At 38.1% G+C, this 17,527-nt stretch overlaps 2 protein-coding genes across 7 annotated transcripts in view; one reads left to right on the plus strand and one right to left on the minus strand.

Annotated features, from left to right (window-relative positions):
- Nucleotides 1–17,527, plus strand: part of POLA1 (DNA polymerase alpha 1, catalytic subunit) — a 285,573-nt gene that overhangs the window by 227,546 nt on the left and 40,500 nt on the right. The window contains exon 37 of one of the 4 annotated variants that reach the window (XM_078390450.1): nucleotides 388–5,362. The exons of the other annotated variants lie outside the window; for them this stretch is intronic. Coding sequence (XP_078246576.1) covers nucleotides 388–452 — 65 coding nt within the window. The 3' untranslated portion in view covers nucleotides 453–5,362. Of the gene's footprint in view, nucleotides 1–387; nucleotides 5,363–17,527 lie in introns of those variants that run through there. 4 annotated transcript variants of the gene reach the window in all.
- The window catches only part of ARX (aristaless related homeobox), a 138,942-nt gene that overhangs the window by 59,730 nt on the left and 61,685 nt on the right, over nucleotides 1–17,527 (minus strand). The gene's annotated exons all lie outside the window — the stretch shown is intronic.

Genomic DNA, 17,527 nt, shown 5'->3' on the forward strand with positions numbered 1-17,527 from the left:
CCCATTGGAACGCATTAAATGGGTTTCAATGCATTCCAAGGGGAATTCTTTTTCGCATGATAATGATTTTGCTTAACAGCGATTTTCCTGGAACGGATTATCATCATCATGCGGGGCACCACTGTACTTAATTTTCTCCTTCCCATCTTTAACTGTTGTTTTCATTGTATATTGCTATAAAACTGTTACTATATATTAACTGCTTTTATCTTGTCTGTTGTGAACCGCCCAAAGTAGACAATATCTAGATGGATGGCATACAACTGCAATGAATGAATGAATGAATGAATGAATGAATGAATGAATGAATGAATGAATGAATGAATGAATGAATGAATGAATGAATAAATAATCTCATACATGCAAGTAATTTTTAAAAATAAAAAGGGCCATTTTGGGAGCAAAAGGGACTGGACCGATTCAAATCAGCCTTTGCATCATGTGGTCAGTAAAAAATACTTTAATTTCACCTACTGTATTTTATAAGTGGAGCAAATCCCACAGTATTGAAACATGTAGTTGTAGCCTTACCTGACTGCTTTTAAGTTTGCTTTTAAGAAACCTTGGAACATGCCGAACTCAGTGGGATTTAGTTCTGGCTAGAGAGATATAAGATTACCCTAATCTAGCAGGTAATTGTGTTAGTCTGTTGTAGCATAAGAGAAGCCAGAAGTTACGTAGCACCTGTAAACTGGTTTTTATCTTTCATAAGTTTTTGTGCGTCCAGGCACACTTCTTCAAATGAACAGTGTGATTGTGTCTCTGGAGAGAGTATAAAACGGTATAAGATTAGGCTGTGAGAAATGGTTTGTCCCCAACAACTTTTAATGACGTACATATGACTGCATCTTTAAATAATTGTTTTTAAAAAATCCAGGATCTTTTCAGGAATTGGATTTCCTTCATTTAGCTCATGTTTTGGATGGATATACCATTTCTTAGTTTACAAACAGAAAATTCCATTAAGATGCTTTACAGATTGGAAGCTTATTGATTTTCCTTTCAACGCTGTAGTCCTCTATAGTAGGAATTAAACCTTGTCCAGGCTACTTGGAAATATATTCTCTTCCCTGAGAAAAGAGAGAACTGTATAAAAAGATAAAGAACATAGGCAAGATTTATTTTCTACCTTTAACTGGACATTTGCAAAACTATGTTGAGCATCCTTCAAAACCAACTATTTTAGAAGTGAGGAGATTGGTAAGTACGCTCTGGCTGGCTTGCAAGGTTGGGCAATGCCAGTGCCCCTGTATCCTCTTACCTCTACTTTGCATTCCTCATCACACAACCCTGCCGTGAAGATTAATGGGGTTATTAAATGAATAAAGGAAACTAGCAACTAAGGATTTTCTGTTGCACACCTAAGGTGTGTTTGTCTGAGTACCCTTACTAAATGTATGTTTATAGGCTGCAAAGACAACCTGGGGTATATAAATACTGCTATAATATAGCTAGCTAATTGTAAAAACACTGTGTAGTTTAATTTGTTTCAGTGTGCACAATATCATGAAATATATCCTCCCACTATGAACTATAATCCATAGGAGAAGAGTGTATGATCTAATAGTAGGATTTTTAATGGTTTCCTTCTGCTACAATTATTAGAATTTTGAGGGATTTTTAGTGTTTATGTAGCTATACAAATCTTCTAAACTCTCCATATTTGCCTTATATATTTGTACCAACCTCCAGACTCAATTTTAATTATTCCCCATTCAGCTGAAAAAGATAGGCTTTTAGACTAGACTGGCCAGCAACACAGCCTGTTGATAATAGCATCTAGCCTACCTAGAGCACTTCTGAGCTGTTTTATAGGTTCACTAGAGCACACAGTGGCTTGGTTCATTAGCTCACTGCGGGTAGTCATCTTGCTTCTGAATCTAATTTTTTATTTCATCAGTGTCACAAGGACTTTGTCTTGCTCTCAGCATTGCTGTTTAAGTAAAATGTCTCCATGTGGAGTGTTGAGCCAGGCGAGAACAGCTGGATTTTTTAGTGCCCTCAAAATGTGTCTGAGCGTGGGCCCCATCATTTGACCAAAATTTGTTCTACATTCTTTTAAGACAAGATTACTTTACCAAGATCTTTAATTAGCTGGTAGTTAAACTCTTCCAAAATGGGACAGATAAGAAAAGAGAGAGTAGAATAGTAGGCAGCAAAATCTCTTTTTCATATGTGAAGTCTCTGTCTAAAAACTGTAATATATTAGGGAGCAGGGAGAAATGCTGAAGTAGCTCAGGTAGAACAAAAGTTACATTCTATACAAAATAGCCTTGGAGGAGCAAAGCAAACCAAATTGAATAATACTGTGTCTTAAGCAAGTTTGTGCAAATTCAATTTAACCAATTATTGTGTTCAGGAACGTATATACCCTGTTTTCCCAAAAATAAGACAGGGCCTTAAATTAATTTTTGCTTCAATAACACATTAGGGCTTATTTTCAGGGGATGTCTTATTTTTTTTCATGTACAGCAATCTATATTTATTCAAATAAAGTCCTGTCATCTTCTTCTGGTTGCTGCACAATGGTGGAGGGAGGGGTTTCACTCAACTGGGGCTTATTTTTGGGGTAGGACTTATATTACGAGCATCTTGAAAAATCATACTTGGGCTTATTTTCAGGCTAGGTCTTATTTTCAGGAAAACAGGGTAGTGACAGTAGTAGAAAGGCAGTGCAAGGTAAGAGGGAAGGCCCCAGAGACTTGAGACCCTCTCACTGATCTTCATTTTTCATATTCCAGGGACAGGGAGTCTGCATTCCATGGGTCTAATCAAGCCTGTGCAGTTTTTCCATGTGGCCCACAGAGGGTCTTCCAGAAGTCTTGTCCCTTTCCTCAAAACCCAACTCCTCAAATGGGGCTATTCCCAAATGGTGAACACCACTCAGAGCACTGTTGTCATTTACGGCACTCAGTAATCAGGGATAACAACAAAATTACCTTTCATGCTATCACCCATTCAGAGAGAGGTGGTGTGCTGGGATGTCTTATTGCTGTTAACACTCAATCATCAAAGATAACAATAGAGGTCCTCTGTGTCCTGTTCATCCTTCTGGTTTAAATGACAAGTGATATGTGAAAGGATTTGGATAGTGTTTATAGATGCTGCTGTCAATGCAGTCTGTGTCCTCTTTTCCATGCAAAGAGAAGGATGCAAACCTGTACTTTCTCTCCACAAAATAAATTGTAATGCATATTAGGATAAAGATCTTAATAATTTGGGAAAGGGGCCCCACTCTCCATATCATTTGGACCATTACGTAATCCCGGGATGTAGTCAGGTTCCCAGGATTTAAACAAGCCCTCTCTGCCAATGTCTTCACAGATGCAATAAAGATCATTCAGTAGTCTCTGAAAACCAATGTTGTGTAGTGGACAGAATAGTGAACTAGGATTCAGGAGACCTGGGGTCAGATTATTGAAATGTATGAGAGATTATACATAGTGGTCCAAGCTTCATATGAAAAATAGCACATAAATCACTGAATGGTATCATCCTTGTGTGTGTCAGCAATTGAAATACAGTGGTGCCTCACTTAGCAATCGCTCCATTGAGCAAGGAAATCGCTTTGTGATGGACTTTTGGCCATCGCTGGAGTGATCGCTTAGCAATGTCCTCTATGGCTAAAATTCACTTTGCGATGATCGCGGGGAAGCGTTCATGGCAAAGCGAACTTTTTTAAACAGCTGATTGGCGGTTCCAAAATGGCCACCGCAAAAACAAAATGGCCGCCGCTGTTTTGCCTCGCTGTAGAGGCACCCAAAATGGCCACCACTATGGAGGAATTTCACTTTAAGGTAAGTTTTTAGCCAATAGGAACGTATTAAACGTGTTTTAATACGTTCCTATTGGCTTTTTAAAATCGCTTAGCGATTAAATCACTTAGCGATGTTTTTTCCGGAACGGATTAACATCGCTAAGTGAGGCACCACTGCAATATTCTCTTGATCATAGTAAAAAATAACATTTACTGTAAAACATATACAGTATATGTAGAACAAACTAAGAGCACTTGAAACATTTGGCTTGTGCTTGTCAGACTTAAAATAGTTTCATATTTCTTCCTTAATCAGACATAAGAACAGACAAGTTATCAGAGCAACAGTGCAGGCAAATTCCTAGCTAAATAACACAACAAATCAGACAGACTACTTCTTACAGATATCTGTAACAGACAACCAACTCAGTAATAACTATCACTTGTTTTATCTGGCAGTTAACCCTCTTGACATCCATTGGCTAACACCAGATAGAATCTGATTGGTTATATAAGTTCTGGTGTTCTTGTTTAGTCATTAAGTCGTGTCCGACTCTTCGTGACCACATGGACCAGAGCATGCCAAGCCCTCCAACCATCTCATCTTCTGACATCCCCTTCTCTTGCCTTCACACTTTCCCAACATCAGGGTCTTTTCCAGGGAGTCTTCTCTTCTCATGAGATGGCCAAAGTGTTGGAGCCTCAGCTTCAGGATCTGCCCTTCCAGTGAGCACTCAGGGTTGATTTCCTTTAGAATTGATAGGTTTGTTCTCCTTGCAGTCCAGGGGACTCCCAAGATTCTCCTCCACCACAATTCAAAAGCATCCATTCTTCAGCAGTCAGCCTTCTTTACGGTCCAGCTCTCATTTTCATACATCGCTACTGGAAAAACCATAGCTTTGACTATTTGGACTTTTGTTGGCAAGGTGATGTCTCTGCTTTTTAAGATGCTGTCGAGGTTTGTCATCGCTTTCCTCCAAGAAGCAGGCGTCGTTAAGTTTCATGGCTGCTGTTGCCATCTGCAGTGATTATGGAGCCCAAGAAAGTAAAATCTGTCACTGCCTCCATACCTTCCCCTTCTATTTCCCAGGAGGTGATGGGGCCAGTGGCCATGATCTTAGATTTTTTTATGTTGAGCTTCAGACCATTTTTTTGCACTCTCCTCTTTCACCCTTGTTAAGAGGTTCTTTAATTCCTCCTCACTTTCTGCCATCAGGGTGGTATCATCTGCATATCTGGGGATGTTGATATTTCTTCCGGCAATCTTAATTCCAGTTTGGGGTTCATCCAGTCCTCCCTTTCGCATGATGTATTCTGCATATAAGTTAAATAAGCAGGGAGACAATATACAGCGTTGTCGTCCCAATTTTGAACCAATCAGTTGTTCCATATCCAGTTCTAACTGTTGCTTCCTGTCTCACATATAGGTTTCTCAGGAGATAGATAAGGTGATCAGGCACTCCCATTTCTTTAAGAACTTGTCATAGTTTGTTGTGGTCCACACAGTCGAAGGCTTCTGCGTAGTCCGTGAAGCAGAAGTAGAAGTTTTTCTGGAACTCTCTGGCTTTCTCCATAATCCAGCGCATGTTAGCAATTTGGTCTTGAGTTCCTCTGCCCCTTCGAAATCCAGCTTGTACTTCTGAGAGTTTTTGGTTCACATACTGCTGAAGCCTACCTTGTAGGATTTTGAGCATAACCTTGCTAGCATGTGAAATGAGTTCAAACACTAGCAAAGTTAATAAATTCTAATAGTTCTGTGGTTTAGGTATCTGGCTGCAGAGCTGGAGGCTGGGAGTTCAATTCCTCATTGTGCCTACTTGACAGGGGCTGGACTCGATCCATAGCTCCTTCCAGCTTTGAAGTTCTATTATTATAATTACACATCTCATTCTTATATACATACATGCTGGGCTGTGCACTTATATATTTCAACACAAATCTCTGCTTGGACATGGAAACTCACAAAGTAGTACTGATAAATAATAATTGTGTGTCATCAAGTTGATTCCAACTTACGGCAATGACGACCCTTTTCTAGGTAGAGAGTTCTCAGAAGTGATTTACCATTCCCTTCTTCTGGGGACATCCTGGGACTGTGCCGCTTGCCCAAGGCTTCCCAGACTGGCTCTTTTGGGATGCACAGTGGGGAATTGAACTCTGCATCTCTGACTCTACAGCCAGATACATAAATCACCGGGCTATCCAGTCACATATCTCAGGAATCCTGCTAGAGTCAGAAATCAGAGTCCAGCTGACAGCAGGTCATGCAGATGGTAATCTGTGAAGGCCTTACTGAGATTCTCATTGTCTTGGTAAATTGCAGGAAGTGGGAGGAGTGTAGAGCTCTATGAAACATTTGTTTCCCTCATGTTTAGTTCCTTAAATGTATATCCTGTGTTTTACTCCATATAAATATTTTTTATTTGTTTATATGTGTCTTGCTCTTTGGTCTGTGTCTTGGTTTTCTTGAGCTGTCTTTTCTGCCAGTAAATACTGATGGCACCTTTGTACATTTATTTTGTAAGCCGCCCCGAGTAGACATGGTCTAGAGGGGCGGGGTAAAAATCAAATAAATAAAATAAAATAAATAAAAAAATTACAGTGGGGTCTCTACTTAAGAACTTAATCCGTATTGGAAGGTGGTTCTCAAGTTGAAAAGTTCTTATGTTGAATCTGCATTTCCCATAGGAATGCATTGAAAACCATTTAATCCGTATCTGCTCTTTTCCATCCATAGAAACTATAGTGGAACCTCTACTTAAGAACTTAATCGGTTTTGGAATGGTGTCCTTAAGCTGAAACGTTCTTAAGTTGAAGCAAAATTTCCCATAGGAATGGACTGAAAACCAATTAATCCGTTCTGGCTGTTTTTTTGTTATGTAGAGGTGCGTTCGTACATTGAAGCATTAGTTCCCATAGGAACTAATGCAAAGCTGGTTAATACGTACTCTACCACTAGGGGGAGAAATTTTTTTTAACCTAAGATGACCTAAGGTTAAAAAAAGAGCAGGAAAGGTTTTTTTTTTCCTGTTCTTATCTTGGATTTCTGTTCTCAAGTAGAAGCAAAATTTAGCAAATGGAGCTGTTCTTAAGTTGGATTGTTCTTAAGTAGGGACGTTCTTAAGTAGAGACCCCACTGTACATTGTATTGTGACCTGTGGATGCCTAATACTTGGGGTGCTATACTTTGTAGCAACAGAGTCATAAAAATGTATAAGCTTTAGTGACAAAGCATTTTCTTAGTTGCTCTGCCCTTGTCTCTAGTTCACAGCAATTTTGGTAAAGAATAGCCAGCATCAAGATCCTTTTCTTCCTTTATATGGCCATTCCTTCGCTGCAAGATTTTTCACATGGGTGCTCTGTCAACATTTTAATTTTCCCTTTGTTATCTCTTTGCATTCATGCAAATAAATAGTAGCCAAATCCTGTTACAAAATGCCACACGAATAGGAGGAATTTCACAAGTGGTTTTCATAATTTTCTGGCCGTCTGTTGTATGCCTGGGCACATGGCTGAGTGTGCAATCCCACCATGTCTAAGTACACACCAGCCGGCCAGAATTTTCACACACCACTTATACAGTGACGCAGTAGGAGTCTCACCATTGTCCTTTAGAAATTGTAGTTGGGAATCTTGTAGAACTGCAGCTAGGCAAGCAGGTTCTCTTTATGTCTTGCCAAAAGGATCATGATTGTGATCTAAATTTGTGTCAGGAACAGTTTGTGCTCTATATGTGTATGTGTCTGAATGGTCTTTCTTTCTTTCTATTGCTATGTGTTGTCAAGTCACTTCTGACTTGAATGAGAACTCTGTGAAATAGTGAGCATCTGACATTTCTCACTCACTCCATATGTGGCATTTTGACAGATTCAGTCTCTATAGCCTGAAATAATTCTGGTGATTTATTTCTTCTTAGTGCTTTCAGAGCAGCTTTCAATTCACTTTCCAGAACCACTGGGTTTTTATCACAGGCTTCTTTTTTAAAGGAATCTGCTATTTTTGCAATTCTTCTGGATAGCTGTTCAGTTTATTGTTCTCATATTTATCAGATTTATTTTCCCTGTTGATCTTTTGGTTTTCTTTAACTTGGTTTAAATTCCTTTTTTTCCTTTGTGTATCTTATCAGCCCAATCTGAGATGCATATCTTAATACGATAAGGGAGCTTGATTTTGTCAGGGAAGCTGAGACAAGAAGTGTCACCATGTTGCAATGGTTAAAGCTGAGACATCAGTTTAAGATGTATCCATCCACTTCAGGAATTAACAGTCATGTCAGTAGAACAGAGCTGATCATTTCAGTGATGGTGGGCTGGAAAAGCTCCCAAAGAGAGTTGCCAGACAGAAGCAGTAGTACAGTGGTGCCTCGCATAGCGATCGCTCCATTGAGCAACGAAATTGCTTAGCGACGGAGTTTTTGCGATTGCTTTGCAATGGTCCCTATGGGGTTTTTTCTGCTTTGCGATGATCGCGGGGAAGCGATCATGGCAAAGCAACCCTTTTTTAACAGCTGGTCGGCGGTTTCAAAATGGCCGCTGGGAAAACAAAATGGCCACCCGCTGTGTTTCCTTGCCTAAGAGGCAGCGAAAATGGCCGCCCCTATGGAGGATCTTCACTTAAAGGTGAGTTTTTAGCCCATAGGAACGCATTAATCGCCTTTTAATGCATTTCTATGGGCTTTTTAACGTCGCTAAGCGAGGCACCACTGTATTGGCAGAGGATCTTTTATAGACAGTGGCAATGACATTCAAGCTAGTTGTTGTTACCCTGTTTCCCTGAAAATAAGACCTAACCTGGAAATAAGCCCTAGGATGATTTTTCAGGATACTTGTAATATAAACCCTATCCCAAAAATAAGCCCCAGTTAAGTGAAACCCTGCCCCCCCACCATTGTGCAGCAGCCAGAAGATGACATGACTGTATTTGAATAAATGTAGATTGTTCCACATGAAAAAAAAAGACATCCCCTGAAAATAAGCCCTAATGCTTTTTTGGAGCAAAAATTTATATAAGACCCTATCTTATTCTCGGGGAAACATGGTAGTACTGCGCAGAATAAGGCAATGGTAAACAACGTCTGATAATTTTATACCTGGAAAAATCAATCATGAGACAACCAATTACACATTAATAATAGTAATTGCGTACCGTCAAGTCAATTCTGACTTATGGCAACCCATTCCAGGGTTTTTTTTAGGTAGAAAATACTCAGAAGTGCTTTACCATTTCCTTCTTCTGGGGGCACCGTGGACTGTGCAGCTTGCCCATGGCTACACAGACTGGCTCTTCTATATATATTAAATGAATTCTTTTCTTTTCTTTCAAGTTACATTTAAAACAGATTTACCTTTGGAAACCTTTACCATATCAGTTTCCTTGTAGTGAAACCACAGTAAACTGAAAGTATGTATTTAACTGGTTTTCAAGTTAAATGTCTGTGTTTGTGAACTTTGAATTCCAAGTAAATGTCATGATGTGAAAGGAAAAAAAATGTAGATGTGAGTAGCCAAGTAAGAGAAATTCTTTTGTTACTAGACAGTTGTTTGCACATAATGTTTGAATTATAACTACTTATCTCTCTCTCTTTCTCTCTCTTTGAGAACAGTTATGTGTACAAAAAGTTGAAATGATTCAATATGCATTTAGTAATACTTTTGTTTTTAAGAGCGTGTTAAATAGTACTTTCAATGCCAGATATGCTTATAAGAAAGGACAATCTTTCTGATTCTGCCATGAACATTTTCCATTCATTTCTAATTTTTCCTAAGCATATACAACTCAGAATACTCTGCAGGGGTATTTTGTGTATAAAAAGAATTTTCTTCCAAAAGAGATTGGCAGCTTTAATTTGTTTTATATGTGCAATCACAACCCATGTTATATTCAAAATGCTTGTCCAATCAAGGATTCAATACAGAAAAGAGGCAGTAACAATATTCTGTACACTATAATAAAGAAATCTGTTGATTGAAAACAGTTCGTATATTTTGGAAATGATAGGGAATGTAATTGGTTAGAAAGAAAAGGATAGGGCTTCATAAATAATAGGAAATAGAGCATATTTTTCCACTGATAATGCTAACTCAATTTAACAATATTCCAATATTGAATTTTCATGCACAGTGAAATAGGCCTGGTAGATCCTCCAATACCACTCAAAATTCCATAGCTAATGGAATGACCTCTTCATGTTGATGGTAGGTAACTTCAATATGTCAAATTTCTGCCATAATGACACACATTTTTACAACCATGTAAGATCCTTTGATGATTACTGCCAAAGACTTTTATGTCCTCGCACACATCACTTTGAAACATGTATTTGTATATGCAGATACAATATGTGTCTAAGGAAGAGAGCTTTTTACTGCAGACCAACTTTCATAATTATACATTGGATTGCATTTTTATAACTAATTGTAATTAAAATCTTAGACTCATAAAACTAGTTAACTCTTCTATCACACTACACTAGCAAGTTTCAGGAACAACATATGGTGTGGACTTTTTAAGATGTAACATTATCTATAGGGGTGGCTATGATAGTTTATTGCTGCAAAAACAATAAAAAGTGTTGTGGCACCTTAACCTGACAAATGTATTGGGGTTTTCATGTAGTTCAAGAATGTTTGTGTCATAATAGTTTTCTGAAACCTGCCACAAGCGTGTTGGTTCTCTTAGAATGGAATTAATATGCCTATAGGTGGTCAGTACTGTCAACTTCATATCAATCATGGAATCATAGAATAAGGATAATTGAGTGCAACCCCAGATGAAGCAGGAAATCTCAGCTAGAGCATTGCTGACAGATGGCCATCCAGCCCTTGTGTAAAAACCTCCAAGGAAGGAAAGTCACTGCCTTCTAAGATACTACAAGAGAGATGGCTTGTAGACAAAGGGCCTTTGCGACAGCTGCCCCCAGACTATAGAATGCTATCCCAATTAAGATTCATCTGGTGCTGACGTTGATCACCTTTCAGCGCCAGGTCGAAATCTTCCTGTTCCAGAAGGCTTTTAATTGAAATAATATCAACTGTGGGTCCTGCTGGCAATTTTAGAGTATATATACTGTATTTAATTGTATTTTAATTGTTTTATCTTTTTATTGTATTTTAATTGTTCTAAGCCCCCCAGAGACCTTTGGGTAGAGTGGGCGGCATATAAGTTAAATAAATAAATAAAATACATTCTATTGTTGAACATACCTTACTCTCAATACGTTCTTTCTAATGTTTAGTCCAACTCTTCTTTCTTGTAATTTGAATTTTATTTTATTTATATGCCTCCTTTCTCACCATAGGGAACACAAGGCAGCTCACAACAGATAAAACAACAAATTAAAAAATACTACATAAATATCATATTTAAAGAACATTAAATAAATATTAAGATTTTAAAAACAAATTTAAAAAGTTTAAATATTTAAAAATAGGTATGTTAAAGGCCAGCATTCCAGAGACAGCTTACTGCTTAAAAGCCTATCTACTTTGTGTTAGCCCTTCAAATTGGTAATAAATCACAATATTCTTACATTTTAGAGGGTGCAGATGTTGACTTTCACCATCCTACGATGATGAACAAGCTATGACTACTTCTTTCATACAATAATTTATTTCACTCATGCTTCCTTTGATATTCCCTCCTGTCTGTTACTGCAGATTGGTATTTGAGCCTTGACAAAGTTTGCTATGGTACTTCTCATGGTGCTCCACAAGCTGAAGACACTAGGGAGTCAGACTGAGGTCTGCAAGCCATTTTGCATAGCGGTAGGGTGAAGTTTCCTAAACAATTTACTATGTGGATTGAGTACGGGAGAGAGATATACTGTGGGGTAATGCTTGTGTTCCTCTTATATGTGATTTGATTGGCTAGGTCAGGATAAAGAGTCAGTCTTCTACCCTATGTCCACTTTTTTAATTCTTTACAGTCATGCAAATTGCTGACCTTTGCACAGTTGCTAGAAGGATGCCTCTACACAGACATAAAAGATTGCTCTACCATATCCCTGAAATTGATGGTATTGTGTAACCCCACCTTTACCCCAGCTCATAGGTATTTATATTTCACCCATTTTCAGGAGTGGTCTTCTTCATACAGAACTAGAACACATGAATAGCTTCATGAGGCTGGACAACCTGGAGGTTGGAATGTCACCAAAAGAGCATGGGGCAAGTCAAGCACGTGTCTGTATGCTCTTATATGTGCATAGATTGGGTTGGGGGCTACTGCACAACTGCAGAATTTACCACTGTGGTCTATACACAGTGGTCCCCCAACTAAAATAGTTCCCTCTTCATTTCCAGATCTAATTCATTGTGTTGGTCTCCGCTCCCCTCCTTTTCAGAGTTCAAGGCTCCATAAGTCTCTCTTTTCCTGTGGGTAAGCCTTTTGAGAGCCTTAGGACAGGAGGTACCTTTAACAGTCAAAAATGACTCCCAGATTGTCTCTGCCAAGGAATGAGTGGGGAGAATAGAAAGCTTCAGATTATTTCTGGTGCTACATCCAGTTTATGCAGGTGTAATTTTATGCAAAGGAAATCCCGTTGCTTAGTATAAGTTGTACTAGGGTAGGCTCATTGAACCAATGGGGATTTGGTGTCAACACCTAAGTAAATCCCACTGATTCAAATGGGCTTACTTTAGTTTGACTTATTAACTAGAGTAGGCCCATGGTATGTATAGAGAAGTTAACTCACCAAATCCCTACTGAATCAGTGAGCCTACTCTAGTGCAACTTACAACACTAAGAAATAGGATTTCAGTGTAAATAAATTTTAAACACCTTTTTTTTATACTTGCGTCCTTTGCAGCATTCTGGAAAGCTGATCATACTTTTCAATCCCTCACAGTCTTCTGTTTCTATTTTCAGTGATGGACAATGAGTTAACAACATAAAGTGGATGTTGACAGTTGTTGAAAGTGAAGTACTGTGTGATGTAGCCTTGTGTTTTCCTCTGAACTTTGACCATATAAGCGTAAAAGAGGGGGGGGGGGGAGAAGTACTGTCAAGTAGAGAATTACAGGGAGAAAAATTAATTGAAATAGTGAGGGAGAAATCTGTGTTCTTTTGCATGATATTTAACAGCAATGGTAAGGAGAGGGATGTTTCTTTCTTTGTGTAATGTGCAGTAGTTACAATAAACACAAGATTTCCAAATCTCAGAGGACTCTCTTGACAGTTGCTTGATAACAGCTTTTTTCACTCCTTAGTTTTGACAGTTTGCGTGTGTTGCTATATCTAGTGTAAACTAAAACATCACTGTCATTCTGTTTTTCTTTTGGATGTGCCTTTCTTTTCTTTATTCTTCATCTTTAAAATAATGAAAAAAGGGCTTTTCATTTGTAGACTATAAGGCACGTTGTGTGGGAAATTAGCATGTGTTTATAAGTTTTGAAAGACTGAAGATGAGAGCAGACTCCTTCCGTTTTTTTTTTTATCATAAGATCCTAGTGAAACCAGGATATTTAAATTATCACTTTAACCTTTCTATGTACAGTATATACATTCCTGAGAACATATGCATACTATGCCACCATATACATTAAACAACCAGAGTATGATCAAATTCCTATGTACTGTAGCCATAGAGGATGTCTTTGACAAATAACCCACTGAAACATACCATTCACCATTAAAACATCAAAACACTGCATCTGCCTCCCAGCCCAGCGCATATAAACATTTATTTCCATGTGGAAACAAAATCATTTAGGAAAGTTTTTGCATAGAAATTATAATGTATGAAAGTTGTTTGTAGAAAATCATAAACCCAGAAAAGGTTCTGCTACCTGTTCCATATCTGCTTAAATCACTAGTAAGTTGGTAATTTACTTTGGTATTCTGAAGCACCTGCAATGCTCCAACATTTTGTCCATTGTGTTCTTTATTACATTCATTAATAATTTGAGAATGTTGGTTTTTACACACTACCAAAATCTTCTTCATAGTACCCCTATGCTTAAGAGACATGTTCTGAGATGAGATTGTTTCTTTGCATTTCCTTATTTCCTTCAGGATTATAGTACTCTGTTCTAGGCACAAGTGCTCTTTTTTGACCATAGTACCATTCTGCCTGAAACATTTCTATTAATTTCAATAGTCTTCTTCATCTGAAATAAACAAGGACCTCTGTGTGCACATCTAAGCACATCTTTGAATCAAGGTGTGTGTCTTTGATACAGATTTGGACGCTTCTGTTGCCTCATACATGGGGGTTTGCAGTCTGTGCTACATAGATTTTTCTCTTACACCACTCATGTTCATTTCAATGATACTTCCATAGGAGGAATCCTTTCTCTTAATATTGACTAAGACTCATGATCCAAGAAGTGACTCTTTGATTTGCATATGCATAGCACTTAGGCGTTACAATGGAACAATGTAAAACCCAGTATCTCTGATTTTAGATTGTCTTAACTTCAGGATTTCTGGAAGTGTCACCAAGTTTGTTCTAGCATCAGCTTCTTTTTTTATTTTTTATTTTTTTGCTTTTTTTCCTTAAGCATGGTAGAGCACCCAGTGTCGTCATCTGGCATGTTGCAGACAAATTCCAATTACTTTTCTGCTTCAAGCTATTGTTAAACACTAAGAGCTAGCTGACAGTAAAATTATAAATACAGGTGTTGTCACACTACACTGTAATCAGAATTTTAATTTGAATTTTCATTTGTAAAGCCTTTTTTTACATGAAAATAGGAATAGAATTAGTTTTATTGACAGTAAAAAGACATTTTGAAAGCTTCCTAAATCATTACCTGTATTTAGAAATTGGGGAGGGGGGGAGAAATTGTATATGTCCATGTAAAGAGAATAGTTTTATTATCATATATTTACTCATTATTTTTGGTGGTAAATAAAACTAGAGAGATCTGTTTGACAAATGATTGACGTTAACTCAGTAGGTTTTCACTTCATTAGAACAATAGACAGCCACAAATATATATTTACTTTTGTTTCGTTCTGCCACTACTAATATAAGCTTGTGATAAAATCTTTAGTCAAATTAAGTAGAGCCTGTTGAGAGTCCACATGTAGTGCGAAACTTCCTATTTGGCAATTTTCTCCTCTTAGCTAAATTCATCCTTCTTTTCTCTTCCCCCCCTACCCCACCCCCTGGAAGTTGGAGTGGTTCCCCCTTCTCAAGACACCCTTTTTTTCCTCAAGGCATTTAGTGTCGTGTCTGCCAGATTTCAGTGATGAACAGCGAATTGCTTTTAAAGTGGGCATTATGCCAGTTCAGCAGCACAATGGAAAACCAATCTTCCACCATTCTACTTTTGATGCTGTTATTGTAGCATTTTAGATAACTGCTGCCACAAAAAAAGATGTGCTCAATTGCTACCAGTTAGTCAAGTTAAATCCAGAGTAGCATTAAAATTACTCTGAAAACTGTTTGTCAGAGGTCATGTGTTGTCTGTGGCTACAGTACATAGGATAGATGTTCTCTTCTGTGGAAGGCTTTTTATTTATATATTTATATTTTTTCTTTTTTCTTTTTTCTTTTTTTCTTTATTATTACAGTGACTGACCAGCTCTCTAAATAGCCCTTCACTGCCTGTTTACTTATTGTCTCCACCTTGGTGTTGGAAAAATCTGTCAAACAAATGTTGAAAAGTTTTTAAAGTGCCGGAAATAGCAGGAGAGTAAGTTGTTCAGGGTGCTAGAGTTTGTACAGTGTGAAAGCAAAAGAGAGAGAGAGCATGTATGTAAGAGCATAATTCTCTGGTTTCTGTAACAAGATTACTGTTTTCTTCTCTTTATCTTCACTCGTCAACGACTGGGTTCACTTTTCTGGCTTTTTTTAATGGCACAAATGGAATTTATCCGTTTCCTTGCTCTCTTTACCCTTCAGCACCTCCTCTGGTTTTCTTTCAACAGCCTCTGCTTGTGAATGGGACAGTTCGTTTACTGCTTGTAAGGCAGATAGTAGCTGGAAGTGTCAACTGTTTATACCAGCTTCCTTTTCAATATTTCACAACATAATAATGGAAGTTCCTGGTATATTAACACTTTCCACAAATATATGTATAGAGAAAACCACTTTTGGTTGTTACTAATGAATTATATTATGCCAAAAAGGATTATACAGGGAGCTCATGAATGGGTTTGCCTCTGGCATTTCTTTAAGATACATGGGTCGTATACTGTCGGCATAAGTTCAAGACTTTTTCATCAATATGTGTAGTTTGGTTTTGATGCTTTTTCAAATATGCTGACTTTCTGAATTGTTCCAAACACACTTCTTCAGTGGTTTATATTTTGCTCAAGCCAGGAGAAGGCAGACTGAATTACAAAGTCTATTCTTAAAAAGAAGCTATTCCTGGAATAACAGACACCAAGCCTAGGAATAACCTCCCCAGAGATATTTATCACCCTGCACATACCCCTAAAGAGCCAAGGGGTAAAGACTTACATAGAGCCGTCCTTCAGCCACATAGAAATCTAACTCAGATCCACCGAAACTAACACAAATGGAAACATGGAAAAAGAGGTGGGTTTAGACGTGGCATGGGGCTTGCAGCCAACCCATGCATGTGGTTCCTTTCATGAGGTTCTCAACCATTTCTGCTGCAGGTACCACTCTGCACTCTCAGAGGAAGCACAACCTACCCAAGAGGACAAAATATTTGTTTGATTGTATATTCATTAAACTTTTACAATGCTGGAGAATCTCTGGTTTTCTTGTTATTCCATGGTTGTATCATGATTGCATGCTTTTGAGGACAAAAGTGTTGAACTGGGTCTTCGGAGATGGAAGTTCAAAACCTCAGCTGACCATGAAATTCACAGAGTGTCCTTGGCCCAGTCATTATCTCTCAGGCTGACCTACCTTACGGTTTTGCAGTGAGAATAAAATGAAAAAACAAACAGCCATTTATGCCACCTTAAATTCATTGAAGGAGAGGTGGACTATAAATTTAACTAATAAATTAGAAATAAATAAGGCAGAGGCTTGACAATTATTCCTCTGCTAATGATACCAGGTCTCTCTTAAATGCGCACCTTAACATGAACATGGTGAGGGGGTTTGAGTGTGACAAGGAAGGCTCCATTACATTTCAGAATTCCTAGCAGGGTCACTCAAGGTGGAATGTTCAAAGCTGAAAAACTTGACTAAGATGCATCCTTCCTCTTCAGGATTAGCAGTCACATCAGCAGAAGAGAGTTCCAATGGTGATGGGGCAGAGTAACTCCTAAATAGCAGCTACTGAACAGCAGCAGTACTGGGCAATCTTTCTGGTGGAGGGTCTTTCACAGACAAGATATTCAAGCTAACTTCTGTTAATACTGTGCACAAGAAAGCAATTGTAAGCTTCCTCTGGATATTTTGTACCTTGAAAATCCTACAATCCAAAATGAAGCAAGAGATAGCAGAAAAAGATGAGACTCTCAGGTCAAAAGGCAATCAACCAGCTAGTGGGGAAATAGGATAGGTACAAATTTGACTGTCATTAGTGAAGCAACTAGATTAAAGCCAAAAGAATATATAGTGGCGAATGTGCACAGAAATGAAATGAAAATCTAATGTTGCACAGCGTATAGTGTGGAATGTAAGGACTATGAATCAAGGTAAATGGATTGTTGAAACATTGCAGAACTTGGTGTGAGCAAACTAAACTAGACTGGAATAAGACATTTTTAGTCAGATAAAATGCAAAGTGTTTTACTCTGGAAATGAAAAACTTTGAAGAATTTGTGTGGCTCTAATAGTGAAGCAAGAGGTAGGACCAAGGGGTCAGGAGCTATAATGACCAAATATCACTCAGACTTTTT

Source organism: Pogona vitticeps, chromosome 3, assembly GCF_051106095.1.
Source record: "Pogona vitticeps strain Pit_001003342236 chromosome 3, PviZW2.1, whole genome shotgun sequence".
Classification (NCBI taxonomy): Eukaryota; Metazoa; Chordata; class Lepidosauria; order Squamata; family Agamidae; genus Pogona; species Pogona vitticeps.